This window comes from Plutella xylostella, chromosome 9 (genome assembly GCF_932276165.1).
Source record: "Plutella xylostella chromosome 9, ilPluXylo3.1, whole genome shotgun sequence".
Lineage (NCBI taxonomy): Eukaryota > Metazoa > Arthropoda > Insecta > Lepidoptera > Plutellidae > Plutella > Plutella xylostella.
The window spans coordinates 5,699,866-5,721,444 of NC_063989.1; the positions used below are offsets into that span (position 1 = coordinate 5,699,866).

General features: G+C 40.3%; 2 protein-coding genes across 2 annotated transcripts; one reads left to right on the top strand and one right to left on the bottom strand.

Moving 5' to 3' along the window:
* Positions 1 to 13,173: 13,173 nt before the first annotated feature.
* On the top strand, positions 13,174 to 14,160 carry LOC119694390. The gene has a single exon (XM_048623090.1). The coding sequence runs from the start codon at positions 13,174 to 13,176 to the stop codon at positions 14,158 to 14,160; it is 987 nt and encodes a 328-aa protein (XP_048479047.1).
* A 1,864-nt stretch (positions 14,161 to 16,024) lies between these two features.
* LOC105383339 (tRNA-specific adenosine deaminase 1) lies at positions 16,025 to 17,513 on the bottom strand. The gene is made up of 2 exons (XM_011553376.3): positions 16,458 to 17,513; positions 16,025 to 16,334 (listed from the first exon to the last, which is right to left on the bottom strand). The coding sequence occupies exons 1-2, from the start codon at positions 17,384 to 17,386 to the stop codon at positions 16,031 to 16,033; spliced, it is 1,233 nt and encodes a 410-aa protein (XP_011551678.3). The 5' UTR covers positions 17,387 to 17,513; the 3' UTR covers positions 16,025 to 16,030.
* Positions 17,514 to 21,579: the final 4,066 nt, after the last annotated feature.

Consider the following 21,579-nt stretch of genomic DNA (forward strand, 5'->3'; position numbering starts at 1 on the left):
AAATTGAAAAGCCGATCCAAATCAGTTGTAGGCTAGTTTGGCTACGAGTTCAAATAGTCCATACATAACATTGTACCTCTCTTATCTCTCTACCACAAAACTTCCAGTGCCAGCTCCCTTGGATCGGACGGGAGATGGCTGAGTTGCGCGGGCGCAATAAATTCATCCCTCGACGTAATGAGAGCCGCCGCCCCCGCCCCGCCGCCGCGCTTCCTTCCTACCCACCCGACCTGTTCCTACCGCCACTGCCCTTCAAATAGAACATCACTATATTTACCTAATCATTACTTTCCGGTAGGTAAATTGATCTTGATTAATCTAAGTCTAATGTAAAGTTTTTTGTAAGCACATCATCTAAATAGGATTATTTAACTAGGTAGGATAAAGGATAACTAAGTGGTGATGCAATGTATCTAGGCATGCCTGATTTTCACCAGGTAGTTTCCCTAAATGAAAAACCCATGAAAATATCATCCTTTGCCATTTACGAAAATCCGTTCCCTGTAGGTATCCGTTGTTCGGGTTTAAGTCTGTGTAACAAAATGTATACAACTATACACACATGAAAATATTTTGAATTGGGTCAACAAACCCGGTGGGCCGAAACAAAACAGCTAATAAAGGCTGTTGGCATGTTGCAAAAAACCACTTGAGATGAAAGAATCGATTTGACACCCACACGGCCTTATTCCTTATTTTATGTTCATATCAAGAGTATCAGACCTCACAGTTTAATATTTGGGTCTTGCATAAATCATACATATCCTGCGCCGGCCACCGATCGCGAGGCTTCCCGTTATGTGCTCGTCTTCATAAACCATCTCATATATTTATACACGACAGCGGCGGTGTAAAATAAGCTTTCGAAAATCGAAGAAATTATCGTTTTGCATAGAAGTTAGAGCACGGATCGGTTTCTCCACTCATTATGGAAGGTTGTGCGAGAGAAAAACTCGGCTTCCCGACACAAATTGGTCGTTATGGAGGTGCAACTACTTCCTCGTACAGCCGTCGTCGTATTTATGCAATCTTCGTCACAGATACGATGATGCCTTATTAACCCACACACCCACTCGGCGTGCCCACTGGCCTGTAATAACACTCATTATCTGAGCCGTTTAGGACTTGCAGTCACTGACCTGTTGCTGCTTCGTCAAATCTTAGCACATTACATAGACTAAATGCAGTTGTGAGTTGCGACTGTAGTGTTATATAGAAAAAAACATGATGGACGAAATGCTCTCTCGACACGAGGCTTTTCAGGAGGACCCGGTGAAGAGCAAGTACTATAATATGTAGCTCATTCCAGATGCCAAGCAATTAATCCTACAATCCGGTTCTCTACCTAAATTAAATAGAACAAGCACAAAAAAATCATAGATCAAGACAACCATAATATGATGATGAATAATTGTTGCTATTAAGTATAAAAATTTAGCTAATTACTGACTTAGGTACTTATTATAATAATAAACTTAGAAAAGCTAAATCTTCCTCAATGCATGGGTTCGTAGGCTAACATTAGCTATAAAACTTGTTTTCCGCACGCCCAAAACAATTGGAAACACAAACCATAAATTACAGTCGTGTTAAAGATGGATATATGTTTAATTTATTTAATTCCCGATGTAGTGAAGTACCTACCTACTTGCTTGCTTTCACACCATCCGATACCTTGAAAGGTGCATATTATTTTAGTTACGAAGAAATTTCGCAAACACTCGCGTGTCAAAACATGTTTCTTAATGGTTTATGTGGCCAACAATAGCCACACTGCACGTATCAGATTTAAGGGTACAACAATAATTAAGAAAGTATCCGACCCGCCTTCACAAACAGCTGTAAACTACTGTTCACCGGCCGCTTTGCAAGAACAAGAAACAGCTATTGTTGAATCAAAACTTATGGCTTTAAACTAAACCTACTTACACGTAAAATTCTACAGGTTACTTAAGTAACAAACAATACATAGCGACTCATTTCCAACTAGCTGTTGCCCGCGGTCATCGCTTCAAAGAGTTTTTAAATCCGGAATCAGTATGAGCTTTTCATGATAAATTTTCTTTTTAACGAATCCGATGACTGCTTATAAATAAATATCCGGCCCAAGAAAAAATACTTATTTCCTCTCCCTTAACAATTAGGTACGTTATTGTTTTTATCTACTTAACAATTACGACTCTGCCCTGCCGTTACTGCTGTGCAAAAACATACAAAAACAGAGGAAAATCTTTATGTCGAGATACTTATATACTTATCTTATTCAGTCCTGAGGAAACCTATCCACTTTCAGACAGTGCTACCCGAGACGCATCAGGCTTCTTTGCCCCACACTGTTGCTATATACAGGGTGTCCCAAAAGTCAACGTCATCCCTTAAAGGGCTGATAGGTCAGCTCATGAGAGGCCAGAATATCACAATATGACCTTAGTAAAAACTCGATAATTTTCGAGATATTGACACTTTAAAAATTTGCTGAAAATCGACACCTTGGATCAGTTTTTTGCGTGCCGCCGGTACAAAAATCCATATTGTTAGAATTTGTTTGGTGTTGCATCACCCTGTATAGCCCTGCTATTGATCGCAGTCAAAAAAAATATCAAGTAATGCTGTATGTTTAAAAAAAACACGGTTTTCAAAAGTCATAAAAGGTAATCGTATTTTTTTATAAACAACTTTGACTCTACATACTTTAAAAAAAATATACGACGCAAACCTGGCACCTTATTTGAAAAGATTGCTCATTTAATGCAGTTTCCAAAATTGTATGAAACGTTGCTATTGTTTCAATTATCAAAAAAGTTATTGCTATTTTAGTACAAAACGACCTCGATGTAAAATTGTTTGAAGGAAATTTATCTGACTGAATTTATTAAGGGTAAGTCATGTTGGAATGAGTAAACGTAAAATAGGTGGTGGGGACAGCTGTGGCAACATAGATGACGCAAAAATAGTTAAGAAAAAACTTACCAAACTCTTATAAAACATATTTTGCGTTTTTTGCACCTTATTTAAAAAAAACAAACATTTATTGACTTTTATTTTTATTTCTCAAAATTATAACACCACATTATTATATTAAGTACATAATCAGCAAAGAATAATACTCATTAATGGTCATAATCATAATTTTGAGAGTTTGGTTTTGTTTAACAATAACTTTAAAATAAATAACAAGTAATTAGAGGTAATGTTATAGACAAACTGATCTGTCCCTTTTTTGGATACTGTGGGTGTACAATGTACATGTGTAAGCGTTTTACTTCATTATATCACACATTAGCACTACTCAGGAATGTACGTTGCCATGCGCTACATTTATGGGGAATGTGGAGTTGCTATAGTCCACTTTTTTCGAGAAAGATACTCAAAATGCGTTTTTTTATTAACTGTGACAACGTTGTCTCTTTTCCCACTCCCGGCCACACCACCTATTTTACTTTTACTCATTCCAACATGACTTACCCTTAATAAATTCAGTCAGATAAATTTCCTTCAAACAATTTTACATCGAGGTCGTTTTGTACTAAAATGGCAATAACTTTTTTGTTCATTGAAACAATAGCAACGTTTCATACCATTTTGGAAACTGCATTAAATGAGCAATCTTTTCAAATAAGGTGCCAGGTTTGCGTGCTATATTTTTTTTACAATATGTAGAGTCAAAGTTGATTATAAAAAAATACGATTACCTTTTATGACTTTGAAAACCGTGTTTTTTTTAAACATACAGCATTACTTGATATTTTTTTTGACTGCGATCAATAGCAGGGCTATACAGGACGATGCAACACCAAACAAATTCTAACAATATAGATTTTTCTACCGGCGGCACGCAAAAAACTGATCCAAGGTGTCGATTTTCAGCAAATTTATAAAAGTGTCAATATCACGAAAATTATCGAGTTTTTAATAAGGTCATATTGTGATATTCTGGCCTCTCATGAGCTGACTTATCAGCCCTTTAAGGGATGACGTTGACTTTTGGGACACCCTGTATATTATTTTACCTACTTACCAAATAATATAATGATAAAACCTATCCGACCTCGTGTCTGCTCAGGTCGGTACCCTTGCTGTACATGCTAAAGATATCTACAAAATAAGCTGGTAAACTCATATGCCTTGTGGGCGGTGGTACAATGTGATCAATAACAGTTCCAATTGTTTGTCTTCCACCGATCAATCACAACATGGAACTTATACTTACCCATACATATATATAGTATAAAGGTGAGTATTTAATTCATTTGTTTTATTTACTTCAGATTCATATTTATCATCTTTACAATTAATTAAATTATGTAACATCACTATCTTAAGTTTTACCGCGAAATTAAATCGCGCGCCAAAATGTTAGCGTCCCACGCCCGCCTCGCCGTTTCTCGCGCAGCTTCTCTGCGCATACCGCGTCCCGCGCGCTCACTCTTCACCCCCGCGCACTCCCGCTCGCGCCACCGGCCAGCGGAGCCCGCGCAGGCAGTCGGCGCTAAACCATATTCCCGGCTCGATCACGCTCGCTTGCATCCCCTTCGCGAATTATTCGTTATACGCAAAAGACTACCTCAACTGCTATTTACGTGTCTGTAGAACCTAAAATATACAGTGATCCTTGTGTATTCCCTGAGTTTGATTCCTATCTACCACTCCCACGATAGGACTCTTCTCATAGTGGCGCCCCACGTTGTCGCCTCGCGTTCGGAGTAGCATACTGAGCAGCCCTGGTCCTCCCCCTAAACGGATCGTCGTCCTCGAGATCCTTGACTGTTGGACGGTGGGGTGGTCTGCACGGGCGTTCGAGATTCGCCTCCCCCTGAACTAGGACAGGTCTGAGGTCGTGGTAGAGCCGAACCCGTGGGTCGTGTTTCCTCACAGGGTTGGTATGTGGCCGGGCGTCGCTGGCGTGGTTCGGTATGACTCGCCTGAACCACGTAGGAGTCTGCCGGTGATGGGTAATATTAGGTGGATGAATACCTACCTTCATACGCGGACCAATGTTATGGCCGGTATTTGTACGAAGCCGGACCGAAGTCTCGAACTTGTACTCACGTTCAGGTGCGTCGCCGAAAGTCCAAACCCCGTGTGCTAGGTTTAGTACAATGCCGGCGGTGTAGATGGCGTCCCGCCCCAGCGTCGTGCGGGTGTTTGACTCCGGGAACACGAGGAATGAAACATCGAAAGATCTGCCTTCTATACTTACCTGTGTTGCACCGACCAACGTTCGTTTCAGCTGTCTTGATCCGTCGGCCAGGTACACGGTGTGGAAAGTGTCTTCGAATTTCACCCCCTTTTTGCACATGATGTCATATAGCATGTTGCTAGCAATGCTATGTGTGGCACCTGTGTCGAGCACGGCTGCACCGAGCGCACCGCCAACTTTGATGTTGACCAGTGGGCGCGGGTCGTACTTACCTTGAAATTCGGCGGATAAAAACTCGTGCTCGCCTCTCTGACTGTTAACTGCATGACCCGGACTCAAAGGAGGGTTGCCGGGGGTCGATTCTATAGTGTCGCGCTCCTTTGTCCTACAGTAATCGACATGATGACCAAGTCTCCTACAGTATGCACAACGCGGCCGTACACTGGTAGCGCCGTTCGGGCCAGAGGAGGAGGAGGGCGTCGGTATATTATGTACTGGTAGGTATGTCGGTCTGTCAGTTAATCTATTGTGGCCTACGGAGGGGCTATTTACATTTATACAAGGCGCCGCACCTGGCGGGTTAAAACAATTATGGGTCGCGGTCGAAGGGTTAACATTACTGTGAGTGATATTCGAGGGGTTAAACTGATTAGAACTCCGCACCTCGCGACTCGCCTCTTCAACCGCCCTACATTTAACAATAAGCTCATCAACGCTTGAAGCACCTTCACGGGGAATGCGTTTTCTTAGATGGTAACTTAAAAGTCCATAAATTATATCTAACTTAGTGTCTTCTAATAGCTCGTACGGAAGCTGTGCCAAAAGGGCACGCACTCGCGATATGTACACATCAGACCGCACTTCATTTTGTTCACTCGAAAATATCGCGCGGAACACTTTGTAGGCCGGGAGTGGAGTGCCGTACATGGCGCGCAGGCGCTGCAGGGCTGCGCCCCAGCCGGCGACGGAGGCGCGCACGCCGCGCCACCACACGGCGGCGTCGCCCTCCAGCAGCATGGGCAGCCCGCGCAGCGCGTGCTCGTCCGACACGTTGACGCTCTCCTTATATACCTGCACCGCGTCGATGAAGGCGTCCAGCTGGTCCGCGCTGCGGCCGGCTCCGTCGAATCTCGCCGTGCACTTGGCGAACGTCCCCGGCGGTGGCGTCTGGTAGTCAGACGCGGTCGCGCGCGCAGGGGGGCTCGCGGCGCCGGGCGGGCGGCGTGCAGGTCCGGGGGTCGCTCGACATCCTCTCCAGGAGGACGCGGTTGGTCTCGGCGGCCTTGGCGATGGTGTCCAGCAGCACGGAGAGCTGCGCCGCGGTCACGCAGGCGGGCGCGTCGAGCGTAGCGGCGGCCGCGGCGGGGGTAGCGCGCGCCGCGGGGTGGCTGCGCGCCGCGTGCTCGTAGGGCGCGTCGGGCGTGGCGGGAGGGTCGCGCACGGTGGGGGCGCGGGCCTCGGGCGCAGGGGGCGCGCCGGGGCGGGTCATCACCGTGGTCTCACCGGTGCAGCTGCGGTCTTCATCGTCGTCAAGGTTGCAACGCCTCGCTCGTCCTCTCTTCGGTGCCATATTGTTTATTCGCAAAAAGACACTCGCGCACACTTACTATACGTATCTCCACTAGTTGGGCGCCACTATGAGAAGGTCCTATCGTGGGAGTGATAAGGTATACCACAAACTCAGGGTTACAAGTTCACTGTATTTAAGGTTCTACAGACACAGGAGCGCGAGCGAGCGTGTAGTCGGCGCCAACCCGTTTCCCGGCTACACGCTCGCTCGCGCTCCTTACGGACATTATTAGTTTTACAACAAGATTACCTCACTTGCATTATTACGTGTCTGTAGAACCTTAAATACAGTGAACTTGTAACCCTGAGTTTGTGTTATACCTTATCACTCCCACGATAGGACCTTCTCATAATTATCCGATGAAATGTAAGTGCGTAATTCAGAAAATTGTGGAACACAGGAATCATACTTGCTGAAACGAGGTATAGTTTATAATATACCTACAACACAAACTTATGAGTCTTATATGACTAATCCACTATCATATGACCAATGTTTGGTAAATAATAGATACAGAAAATTACATGAAAATAGTGAGATTAGTACTGAGATATCAGCGCGTAATTGACACTGCTGGAGATACCTCCAAAAATGTAATTAAATGACGAAGAACTAAAAACTCATATTTCCGGTAGCAGTGCGAATCAAGAGGGCAACAATTTCTGGATAGTTAGAGCTGGGAGACTATAATATTAAGTCGTATTAATGGCAATTAGTAGACCTATACAATTGGATTAGTAAATGATAACGATTTGCTTTTATACCTGCCCCGTCTTCAATAACGACAAATTAAGCCGCTTAAAATCTGCTAAAATATGTTGCCGCATCCAACACATGTTCGCAAAAAGGCTTCCTACATCGCAGCCGTCACTTAAAGCTGTTAATCCAAAGTTCAGGCGGTCGGCCCGGACCAGCTTCGTTATTAAATAAAACCCAATGCAGCAGAGATGGGGTCAAATGATTCCGCCGCCGCGCACGTGGCACCTCGGGCGGTGGGCCAGGACAACCCACCTCTACCTAATTGAACATATCGTAACGGACACCGAGGGTGACTAAATTTCGACACTTCACTTTATTCTGTATTTGTATTGGTATCGATCGACTTGCGATGTCGGTTTTGAAATATTAGCTCTGCGAATGACACGGCAAATCGATGTTTGATTGTTACTTTCAAAATATTTAAAGATAAACTTTATTTACATGAAATAAAATATTTAACTTAATAATTAATAGAGTTTAGAGTACTTACTTATATCTGTTTAGTACGCCCTTCCATTATGTATTTAAAAGGAGTGTTCACCCGTGTACCCGACTTATTTACAATCCTTGCAAGTTTCAGGTGAGCAGATTCAGTAGTTTAGGTAGTGCGTTAATTCTCAGTCGGACCTTCAGAACAAAAGATTTCATAAATATAGATAACATTAATAATATGTGGGCCGTGGGGACATCTCACACACGGCCATCTGACCCCAAGCTAGGCAGAGTCTGTAATTTGGCTACCATCATCGTGATCTTGAAGTTTTCATAATATTTTATTACAAATTATAACTTTGATGGTTATAAAAGGGTTTTAACTTTTTAAATAAGCAAATATTAATTGAGTACTTACTTACTTAAGTACATACTGTGTTTCCACACTGGCCGATTTACATTCGTTGCTATATAAGAGTATAAGTATATGATAAATATGATAATGCTTGTTTACTCGGCGATAAAGACATTCATATTTAACAGCCGATGTGTTTCGTTTTGTATCGAAACGTCCTTGCTACATGCAGTTTGTGTCTCAAACTTATCTTGTTGCATAACATAACTGTTTTCAATACAACAATCAATTTCGCCGTTATATGGTTCCTTCAGTAGGTATTGTGTAGCGCGCCTCGCCACTAACTGTGCCCATAACTCACACGTCTAAGATAAAATTCCTTTACATTTTTTGCACCAACAAAAGGCTGCGTAACCATTATGGTATTTAGGCGACAGACGATACGATAACCCCGCTGACTACTGAATACGCGATCGTTAAAGAATGTGCACATAACAAGCAGATTACATACGAGATACATGCTTTCCCAATAATGCTTGTTAAAAGTAATTGAATGAGTTGCTGCAAGAAAATTGCCGTCTCACACACAAGAAATCCATTAACAAAGTAAATGTGCCATTTACGTGGAACGGTCGGTCTCGGTCGTGGGGCGATGCTTCGACAAGGAAAGCAATGAGCTCGGGTAATAAATGAGGGCAATAAAGAAGCGAACTAAATAAATAGTGGGCAGCAGCAGACAAAGTGGACCAGAGCGGTCGCGACGAGTGCCGTCCCTCGGTGTCCCGGGCTCCTTATATTCGTAATTCGTCTTTAGTTAATTGTGACCTCGTGAGAGACAGTCACGAGCCAAACCGTTAGCTTGTCCTTACATTCAGTGAAAACACCACCGACTCAACTCTTACAAATTAGAATTTACTGCACCACAAACCTGTCTAATAAACAGTGCTAATAATCTACATCATAATTAATTTGATTAGGTATAAGTATGTAACTTTTTAAACTAAACAAGCTGTAGTCGTTGACCACCAGTTTATCAGGATGATATCACAAAGTCATGGCAAAATCAGTTAAGGGATAATGAAATAACTACCATAACCGTACATGGGTACAATCAAGAAAATAATGGCCATGTAATAGCTGCATTTTGTATCGTTCTCTGAGCATTGAACCAAACGCCGTCACTCAGTCTGACTCGATCACCATAAAAACAATAATGTATATTGATTTATAACTTTATTCATGTCCGATACAGCGGTTTATGGAACGTCCATGTCATTAGCGCGGTAATGCAAAAAGGGGATAAACGAAGTCAGACATACTCGTAGCAACAAATAAAACTACGAATGATCTATGCCTGTGACGGATATGGAGATCTGCCATCAACAGCCTTTACAATTGGTCATGGAATTCGTGTAGAATTATCTAGAATCTAGATGCACATTGTTGAAACAGCCACTACATAGGTAGGATGGACAAAAAGCTTAAAGCTCCTATAAGTAGTTATAAATAAACCTAATATGTTCAATCTCACGTACACTTTCTTTCTCATTAGGTACTATGCACTGGGTGCTACTCGTGGAATTGTAGGGTACTTATAAAGGTAGGCTATGTGTGCTAAATTTCAAGGACTTTTAACATCCGGTTTTTCATGATGCATATTTAAATAAATCCAGTCAGTTATGGTTTCTACAAGCAATTTCCTTGTCAATACACTCTCTCCTCTCGGGCAACTCAATAATACGTTGTCAACACAACGACCAACTGGAACTTATCTGGAACAATCTGTCGATCATTTAAAATCGTAATCTCCTTACTCGATCGCGGTTCTCTGACAGATCTTATTATTCAGTGCGCATGCAAAATTCATAAAATATTACACATCGCCAATATATATGAGCCGTTTTAACGCAAGAGTTATTTAACTGGGTATTTCGGCCAATGCATTTGCGAATATGTGATAATTTCTTGTTGAAAGTATCCAGCAGTTCCTGTCTCGTCTGTCTGAATGAGCACAATACTTATGACGCGCGGGGTAAGGGGTAATAAGAAAGTCAGCGCGACACGCCATTCCGAAATACTTGTCAATATAAAGTAATGAAGTGTTGGTTCAAACCGAGGGTCCACGGGGGCCGCGCCTGCACTCGTCAACTCATAAGCATTCGTATAAGTATGGTTCAACTTAACGACGAGTCGTGTTTCATCCTTTACGAGTAGGGCCCATGAATTTATTCAATCTCTGTAATGTTTTACTTTTATTTTTCACCAAAATCGTAATGTTTATTATGTTATCATATTAACATTATCATAAGATTTTATAAGTTAAAGAAACTTACTTTCCTTTTGAATGTGCATACATGCATTTAATGAATAGGTTAGCCAATGCTGAAGAATGTTCTTCATGTGGACGATCCTTAACGTCTTACCTATTATGTATTAGGAAAGTAAGTGTACCGACTCGGTCCCGCAGGTGGTATTCCCGCTACTTAATTGAACTGTTTCACTGAACGGGATTCAATCCAGCAGTAAATTTTCTATTTCCTGGCTTACAATAGATGGCGAGCGCTGTACCGGTGTCTGCTTTCAGCTAGGAATTTGACCGTGGCACTTTGTTGTGGATAAACAATAAGTCGTGAGCGAGTCCACCCCCCGCCTCCGATACTGGAATCGGCGGAGAAGTATCATATTTACGACCTAACTGTCATGCCTATTACACAATGTAATTCCTTGTATTGACGGTACTGATCCGGAGTCTCCTGCGCGATCAGTCACTGCCTTATTGGGCGGAAGTTACCCGAACTTTTCAATCTAACGGCATCCACAAATCACGAGTATCTGCGGACTATTCTCAACTGAGTCGGACTAAACAAACACCTGCGAGCGTTTGCATGCGTTCACCTGCTATGATTTATGTTGCGGAATAGCCATTGTGCTGTCAGGACGGCCGCCGAGCACCAACTTATGAACTAACCTCTAATATTGCGAGGAAACAAAATACTGACTGCATTCGTGTGTAGACCATCTTATAAGATGGTATATTTCAAATATCCTGCAGGAAGTACTTAAGTGAATTAAATGTGTCTTTTTTTTTAATACCATACCTTTGAAACCCTAAACTTTTAAAACAAATGCACCAACAAACAACACAAATGCTGCATAAAATATTAGAGTCAGTCACAGCAAAGTCGTATGCCAAACACGTTATCATATCTGCCATGTTTTCCCGTGTACCTACACTACAACCGTAGGTGTTGGAAGGCTGTTATGTTAGGTTCTTTATGGAGGCATATAAATTTGCACGAACACCTATCCGGGAGTATTATAAGTAATGACTCTATCACAATCTTCCTAAGTTTCTACTTTGATTAGAGACGCGGGGCGGAAGTAATTTCACAAGTAAATACTAACTTAATATACAGTGACTGAAGTGTGTTATTACTTAAATCGGAAATGAATTATGCTGCTGTTTATGTAGCTGTTGAAACGTAGGTACAGTAATAGTGAGAAATATTGAGACTTCTTGTTTTTCCGGCTAAGGTCGTTACAGCTAAGTTTTGAAGTTTGTCGACATTTGAAAACCTCGTAGTCGTAATGTAATGAAAAACGATACTATAATGTAAAGTCATTAGTTGGAAAATCGAACCTAGTCTCAAGATAATAACGAGTAGATTAAAGTTAATAATGTCCAATAACAAACAGCTCATAACAGCTGCTGATATACCCGAGTGACAATCACTGATCTCACTGGGACTGCGCGGGGTCTTGCCAAAAACACACACGCGACTGACAGAAGGAGAAATGCAAATTTTTTAATTGCCTTCCGGTAGAAAGTGGGTTGGACACCGTACGGTTTAATTCTTGTCGAAATAATAACACTTTTGGTATCGTATTCGCGCCGTTTCGTGACAACCGACTGGATATCCTGATTCTGGTGACACGGGACTCGCACGACGCACCTCACTTTCTACAACTTCCATCCAAAGTTGACACTCTCTTTGAGTTGATTAAAAAATCTCTTTTAGTTAATTAATACTTAATTAAGTGTGGATATTTTTCATGCAGGTAATTTAAATTAGGTATCTTTCTGTATAATTTCGAAGAATAACATACCTAACTATCTTGCAGAATTTTACAATAGCACATAACATCATATTACTGTTTAATATCTATACTAGTTTAATATCTATCTATCAGTCTATAAAATATTTATGTATTTTATTACATATTATTCGTGTTCTCAGGCTCTAAAGAGATCTGTTTGTGGCTCGGTCATTCATTATGAACCAAATGTACGCTCATGTAAACTGGCTTAGCCCTTTGTCATTACGCAATAGGCAATTACCGACAATTTTTTTCTCTAATCCAAACACAAGTGAATGATAGTATCTTTATGAAAGACAGAATGAAACTCCGAATGAGTTGTTCCGAATGCTCAGTGTATTCCATCCGCGCTATATTCAAACAAGAGATTCTTTTTTTCGCCGTTCGTGTCTTGTTGAGAGTGGACGTGTTTGTCGAATTGTTTACTGAATAATTATTTAATTTGAAACAAATATTTGTCAGTTGGAGCTTACCTATACTAATTTTATCGGTCCCTCTCGTACTATCTTGCGGGGAGGCCCATATACTGCCTGCGCCATATTGGAAATTCTACTGCTGTCTCACTTGCCGAGCCATCGCCGTGTGAGTAACCTTTTTACCTACTCATAAATTTAAACCAAAGACAGAAAAAGCGAAAAGATCTTGTGGCTGTACCCGGACGCGAACCAGCGATCGTGTGATTCTGAAGTGGGCACCTTAGCGGCTGGACCATCGCAACAGGTAGCGCCGTGTGCGAAATAGCCGATATAATCCTACTTGTGGTCGTACATTGCTTATTCTATTTATCAGCAGAGTCAGTATCTACCCATTATGAGCAAGATGATGCACTCACCATCTAAATCTAAACAGCCTCAATCAAAATCTGATATCTCGACGGCAGCGACATCTGATAACAGTCTTAGGAAGCGCAAAACACCTGATGATGACTTCACCCACCTATTTAAGACTTTTACTCTAGAAATTAAAGCCACTATAAGCAACCTGCAAACTGATATGAGCACTAAACTATCTGAAATCAACCAACATATGAGCACCATAAGATGTGACCTGGACACGTTAAACTCAACGACTTCTGAGATAAAGGCTGAAATTAATTCTTTGCGAAATGATTGCATTAGTACGAAGAAACGTGTCTCCGAACTTGAAGATAAGCAGCAGGCTATGTATGCATCAGTTACTGACATCCAATCTTCGGCACAGTTTTGTTCTGATCAACTGGATGACGTTCAGAAACGTCTGTCGTTATTAGAAAAGTCGAGTAGCAATGGATCGCAGGTAACAAATAAAATGATTTCTTTGGAAAGTAAAATAGAGTATATGGAACAACAGGCCCGGCAATGCAACATTGAACTGACTAACGTTCCTGAAAGGAGAGGGGAAAACCTGAATATTATTTTAGAAACAATCGGATCTAAGATTAATTACCCTATTCAGCATAAGGAGATAATCTCGGTTCACAGAGTCCCGCAGGCTCAACAATCGGATCGCCCAAAGAATATTATAATAAAAATGCAAACTCGCACTCTACGAGACAATATATTAAGTGCATTTCGCGCCTCCAAAGGTCTAAAGACGGACGAACTCGGTATAGCGGGCCCTTCTAGAGCTGTCTACATGAACGAGCACCTAACTCTTCAAAACAAACTATTATTTCGAGAGAGCCGCGAGAGGGCGCGCGCGCAAGGCTACAAATATGTCTGGATTAAGAATGGGACGGTCCTTGTGCGTGAAGCGGACACAAGTCCAGCCTTCGCCATTCGTTGCCGCAACGACATCAACAAAATTCAACGCAAGGAAGCTCTATAGTGGTTTTATACTTATATTTAATAACTATAATAGTATATATCTTTATTTCCTCATCACTACACATTGTTTACAAAACAATTTTAGTTTGATGTTTATAATGATTACATTTCTTAAATGTGAATTTAATATTAAAAAAATTAAAATAGTATTTATGTGTGAATAAATCGAAACAGTTTTAACAATAGAGACTAGAGGGACTAGGGTCTGTCATCGAAGGTGGAAGGGTCCTCCTGTGGACTCCAACTCGTGGTGGCTCCGTTCGGGTACCTACCAACCTACCCCTTCTAAAGTAAAATGAAGAGGTTCACTGCTTGTTTTGGGCTCCACTCATCAGCATATTTTTGACTACATTCTTTTTTAATTAAAGTTACGGCCTTTTACTAAGCTGCCCCATTTCAAGCTAAACGAAATGTGACTAGGTATATGCTGATACCCACCCTAATTAATTTATTTGCTAGTATGAGCTGATGCTCATAATATTATGAGCTTTACTCCGGTACCTAAGTGTTATTGAAAACATGGAAAGTGTTTAACTTGGAAAAATCAACCAGCACCAGTCACCAGTACCTATAGGTACATAGATAATTTTCAGACCCAGCTTTATTTCATATGTTTACGATTACGATGTAAACTCACTTTCTATAAGAAGATTAAATTTTAAACACCCTGTATATCGTAGAGCCGGTGGTCTTCCGCCTAGAGGCGTGGGCGATTCAATTCTGCGTTCCCAAAGAACGACCGGCAACCGCCTCGCGATGTAAAAATAGCAATAAAATGTTTACCGGTGGGTGTCCACTTAATGAGCATGTCATTTTATAGCTACCGTATTTATTAGACATATTATTATAATGGAACATGATACCTGACTACTTGATGTAAAAATACAATACCGTTAAAGTCAACTCCGTAATTTCATGGTTAAAGTGCCTTCAGACGATGAAATGTAAAATCATTGCCAGGGATGACCCAGCGGGTCATTTATGTAGGGTTTACAGAAGCCTAGTTAGCTAGTGTTGCTTTTGTATATAGGTTTGTTTGTGCCATCATACATACCCGGTAATGTAGCTAGGTACTTCTAATCAATATCGTAACACGGCATCAGACTCGCAGTCGTGTGTTCATAGTTTCAAATTCTAAAATTAATTACTAAATCCTGACGCGGCACATTTCTATCGATACAAAAATAGTATACTTACGTAATACTTGCCTAAGGTGGAAGTCAGGGGAACTTATAACTTAGGCAAGTAAACTACATAAAAGGACCACCGTGCAATGCAACCGTGTTTGCCTGTACTGTAAGTACTCAAGCTCCTAATTACAAATTTGATTAGTGCGATTCTACGACTTAGTAATGTAGGTATAAAATAACATATAAACATTGTGGAATACCGTTACTATGCGATTATTCTTGACCATTATCGATCTCATCCCAGTATCTTATCATGTCGTAAAACAAGAAGGTGCTATTCACTATACAGTACCTACGTTAAATTGATGAGTATTCTTCGTAATTAGAATTAAGTCGTAATAGAAGTAGGTCGTATTCGTATCTATAATAGGTACTTAATCCCCGCTAGTACCTAATACCGTTGTGTGCTATTTGATACGTCGTTATTGCCATTATTTACTACGTATTTATTGGGCAGTCTATACACGATTCACAGTGTGGTATGACTGTATGACTATCGTCTGGCATTCTAAAGAGATAGGTGCAAAAATTAATTTTTATAAAATGTATTGTAATGTAGATAATATCAGGTACCTACATACCTAAACATAGTTCTACATATATTATCATTATTATAGACATAGATACGTAGCTCAGTTAGTCAGGATATTAGGTCTTGTTAGTAATAAGAATAAATAAAGATCATGAATCATTTTTAATTGTAAAATTCCACATATCAGGTTTTACAGTCCATATTTTGAAAAACTTATCTCTCACATCGTACCATTTTTTTAAATATTCTACAGACATTTTCTTCATTTCACCATAAGTAATATTTTCAGCATCTTTATCTTGAAGAATTACATTTTTATGTTCAAACTTAGCCATTACATGTTGAAACTTATGAAAAAGTTTAAACTTACTTATTGATAGTGCACTGCTCAATGAATTTAGCTTTTTCTTGGTAACTCCCAACTTTCTTCCGTGAACTGCAACCTCGGATATACTGAAAAACATATAAACGTAAATTATACTTTCAAAATTATTGTAAGTAAACAATTTTTACTGACAAAAAACCTGGATGTATTACATTTTAAATGACATAAAAATCAACATACTGAATACTTACACATTGTTTGAATTAATCCATACAATACTGCCTGCAGCTGGTCTGATCCTTTCTTCTGATCGAATGTGAGGATATTTCACTGAACTTTGGTAGAAATCTGGTCTATTCGAGTCCAATTGGTAATCAATAACATTTCTCTTCACCAATGCTCTTTCTAAGGTTTCCTCTGAGTATGGTACACCAGCACCAAATATAAAGCTACTTATGTAAATAGGTTTATCTAAGAACATGTTGAGTAGGGCTCCCTGAATGCCCACATGCACCCATCGAGCCAGTTTGTCACTACAGGACACGGACAGTGTGCGGTCGCCTCTCCCGGGCTTGGTCCTCACTTGGCACACCTGGTGGTAGTTCACACCACATTCTCTTTGGTCCTGCTTGGCTCCCGGCAGACATTTGGCACCAGTTCTATGAATATCCTTTATCTTTGAAACCTTAGGTTCACTGTCACATATCTCTGTATCAGCTTGACGTTTTAAGGATTCCAAGACATCACCAAACTGATCTTCTTCACCATCTTTTGGTATAATAGAAGCATCTCCACAGGGTAACTGGGATGAATAGAAAATGAACTCTATGCCATCTTTTAACTTGAATTTAGAGTCTTCCTGGTTAAAAAGAGATTGTTTGTGACCTATTGATTTCTCGATTTCATGATATAGGTAGAGAAGGAACCCCCTGCGAGCAATAACTTCTGCATGGCTGTCGTTCAGTATATCGCCTCGTGGGGACATTTTGGTTGCTCCCACACATTTCGACCCGGTACCTAGGGATACCACTTCAATATTTGTACTGTTTCGGTCGTATTTGACCACACAAGAAAGGACTGTCCACTCATTATCAACGGGTTTTCCAGTTTTCGGCAATTTCATGTACTGATCATTGCATGTTTTAGATATTTTATCTACTACAACACTAGTTAGACGCATGTCTATGAAAAGTATCTGAATTGGATAATTTGGTTTAGTACCCTTTTACTTTGTATTCATAAAAACCACTAAAAATATTTTAAAATACACTTTAGAAAACTAGAAAGGATCCATGTTGTTGTTTTTATTTACAAGGCACCAAAATGTCATTGTCACTTTATAGTAAGTCAAACGTCATGTAGGTTTAAAGGTCCGTTCTTTTTCTATTCGCAGCTGTAGCTGTATCAGCCTTAGAATAATGATTTCATTTTTTTTATACCTTGTTTTATTTTAATGAGATGTCATGGTCATCATCAGTCTGAATTTTGGTGGTAGTTAATGTAATAATGGAAAAGTGCCTTATATTAGAGAATACAATATCATTTCACAGCCGTAACCGTAACTAATATAGTTAGGTGATAAGTATTATGTTTGGGCTCATTATCATATCAGTCGGTGGATGTGGATGGTCATTGAGTACCGTCAGTGGGCGGTGATAGAGGGAGGCAGTAACTCATCGTCCTCATGGTATGCTTGTAACGGCGTCCATGACGGCCCATTTCTTCAACACGTAATTTAAATATCAAAAGTATCGCCCTTTTATTGTGTGCTGAAATAAAAAAATCGTTTAGGGAACTCAGTACATACTTACCTACATTGTAGATAAGTAAAGTTAGTTTGACATTCTGTTACTGTTTTTTTTACCACTGATGCTCGTAGTTATAAGTACATATATTTAACTATAGGTATAATTATCAAAATGATTTGCTAAGACACTTTTGATCCAGACTATTCCAGACTCTCAGGTGAGCGATAGGTGAAGTGGAGTAGTGGAGAATATATTTTAATCTATCGATACATTAAAGCTTTATCAGTTAAATCAGCCTTACTATCTATATTATAGTAGTGCCTATAAATGTCAAATAATAGAGTGTGTGTTTTTATTTGGATTAGATATACTTACCTACGGCCCTTTAACCCTTTAACGAGATTGTAATCCTTCCACTCTAGCTACATAGTAAGAACAAAAAAGCGGGCACATACTTGACCTCCAATCAAAGCCTCACCTTTGAAGACAATTTTGCGGTATCGTATCGTAATGAGAGAAGAAATTGTAGGGGATTGAAAGAAACCGCTGCCGAGCCAAGCCGTATTAGCGCTCATTACGACTCACACCGAAACACGACTCAAATTACACGCCTAGAGATTCTTCCTAGCCGAGGAATGCAGAGGATTTGTGAGCTGGGCTGATGGTGTAGCTAGGTAGTAGGTACTCAAACTTTTCCGATTTCAATCAAGTTGTAGATCAAAGCTAGCCGACTTAAAGAGCTTTGACACTAGGTAACTAATGTCATTAAAATGAGAGGTAAGTACCTACCTACAGTATACTTACATAGTTTATTAGTTCGGTGTAGTGTAGATGGTAAATATTAATAATCGTGAAACAAAGGGTTAAAAACAATAACGCCCGCTCTGGGCATTGCGGTGAAAGGAAAGGAAATGAATGTCGTAGAGATTATTTCCTCTGATGTTTCGTTGTGGGGTATAATAATAATTCATTTATTTCTGTCGTAAGATGTATAAACTAAAAGAGTGAACCATTGAAATAGTTTTTTTTTCAATAAGTACCCTAGCTGTGGCTCAGCCTGTGGCCACACCTCTCCTGAGTCCTGACCAGCTGACACTATGAACACTGAAACTCGAATACGTAGGTACCTACTTACTTATGCCTAGTTTCACCATAGTCTGTTAGATCCATAGAACAACGCGGACTCGGGTGCATTAACACCCCTATTACTTATAGATAAATTATATGTCATGCCCGGTCCCGGGTTCGATCCCCGGCCGGGCGGGGCAAATACATATTTGTTTAAACACAGATATTTGTTCTCGGGTCTTGGATGTGCCCGTAAAATGGCAATAGGCCCGCCCCCTATTACATTGGGACTAACATAACACTCTGGCGAAAAGTGGGTGCAGCAATGCACCTCTGCCTACCCCGCAAGGGAGTACATTAGTACAAGGCGTGAGTGCGTGTTTTTTTTTATATGTCATGTCCATATAAATTCTTGACAGATGTGTCAAAAGTCAACCACTAATCCCTTGTTATGATCTAACAGAGTACCTATGGTGAAGCTAGGCCTTGCGACGGGTACTTAGTACTACTTAGTTAAGTACTATAACTTCTAAGTATATACTCGTCGCAAGCTAGGATTTTTAAGTTTGCTTCCCTTTCTTTAAAGGATTTAATGTATATTGTATCTGTAGGTATTATAATCCAATTCCAAAGAAAGTTTACACCGCAGATGGAAAGATAAGCTTTCATAGTTTTTCATCATTTCAATTTTCTCTTATTCCCGATTCGCTCATTGCATCTCAATAGGCCTAGTTGTTTCTATGAACGTATAGGCATACGGCCAATACTAACCATGTGAGATAACTAGACATGTCTAATGTCTCTATCTAGAGAGATAAAGTAGTTTACCACCTACTCGGGCATTAATAATACAGAACTTGTATGCTCTCGGGCGTAAATAAATAAGGTAAAGCAACTCTAAAAATATTTTCTGCAAATACTTTCCACGTGTACTTAAGTTACTTTTATAACAAACAAGGCAGGGAATGTTTGTGGTTTGGTACCTTCATAGCTAGGTACTTGTAAAAAAGCTAATAGAGTACCTACTTACTTGCATCATAATTACCTACCTACCTTCCTAGGAAGAAAAGTCATCAATTTTGTAATTCTCATTTATTTCTTCTTTGGATACCGGTTAAATGTACCCGTCACTTAATGATTACTTAGTTATAGTTAAGGTAGGTATTTAACTAAATACATTCATACTGAATTCGGAGCACATAACTTGGTAAGCATCCTGTGATTTAACTTTGATAGATTATGAATTGCTCAATCAATACACCCGTCTGGCATTGACATTGAAATAAATTCGATCTTGTTGACTTCACTTTATACACAAAGAGCTTTTTGATAGGGAAACCCTTGCCGACAGTCAAACAGGGTCAAATACTCAGTATGAATTTTATTGATTTTCATAGGTTGGAACTAACTCTACGTAGCGCTACGTTATAATAAAGCACCGGCCTAATTACCTATGTGTAGGTACCCAAAATGAATAGGGAACTTACTTTAATCTCTTATTATCGATTGATCAAATAAGGACCTTCTGCCGTAATCGTAATGTAAATGTGAGACTTGTCTTCATTAAAGTACTTGCCTATACTTTCCGTAGGTTAGGTGTAGGTACCTACTAGTTAATAATTATTCAGAAAACTATAAGTACACAGTAAGTATTTTATCAATAGGTCATCTCATAATGCTGAAGGCACATGAAATACTGCTCTGAACTAAATCACTGAGTTTTACCTGTGTGTCAGATGAAAAAACTCTTACACAGAAAATCTGAAACAGCATAGCAGTATTGTCCAGAATAGAAGCGATCTATGGAGTGCTGCGGCGCACGCAGGCAGCCAGTGCTTCCAAGATAACAAATCGAAATCGTGCTCCAAGCACATTAGCACGGGCCACGTTGCGCGCACCCCATCTGATAGTCGCCCGCTGCCCATAATGCGCTCCCTGTGTACACTATTGCATGTTATTACAGTTACCACGCCGCACAGACAACTTATATCACCGCCGACCATCTCATAGCGAATATAGGAAGTTCCACCACGACACACTGCACACAGGCGGCTATAGGTACACGGCTGTATGGTTCACATCTTACATCCCCTGTCTACAGCTCCTACAACTTTATAAACTCGTGATGTACAACCGCGAGCTCTAAGCCGATTAGTACATAAATAATCGGCGCTTAATATGACAATTTACGAGCGTAACTAACAAGCGTTCGTGTAGCCCAGTCGGGAAGCAGTGCGGGCGCAATGCAAGGATCAATTAATACTACACCGATGGAACATCTTTATGCGTCAACTACGCCGGCAGTTTTAACGGTCCCAAGTAATAGGTATAGGGATAGCAGTCACTTGTCAGCATAGTATTAACGGGTATTTACTTTCTAAGGAAAACGCGTACCGGCTTGTAATAGATTCTACAGACTTTTAATATAAATTGGTATCTAATGGTATTAATGCATGTGGTATGTATAATTTGCTTCCTTGTTTTTGTGTAGGGCTAGGCCCAGCCTAGCTACAGATAGATCATAGGGTTTTATTTATACGGAGACTGATAAATAATT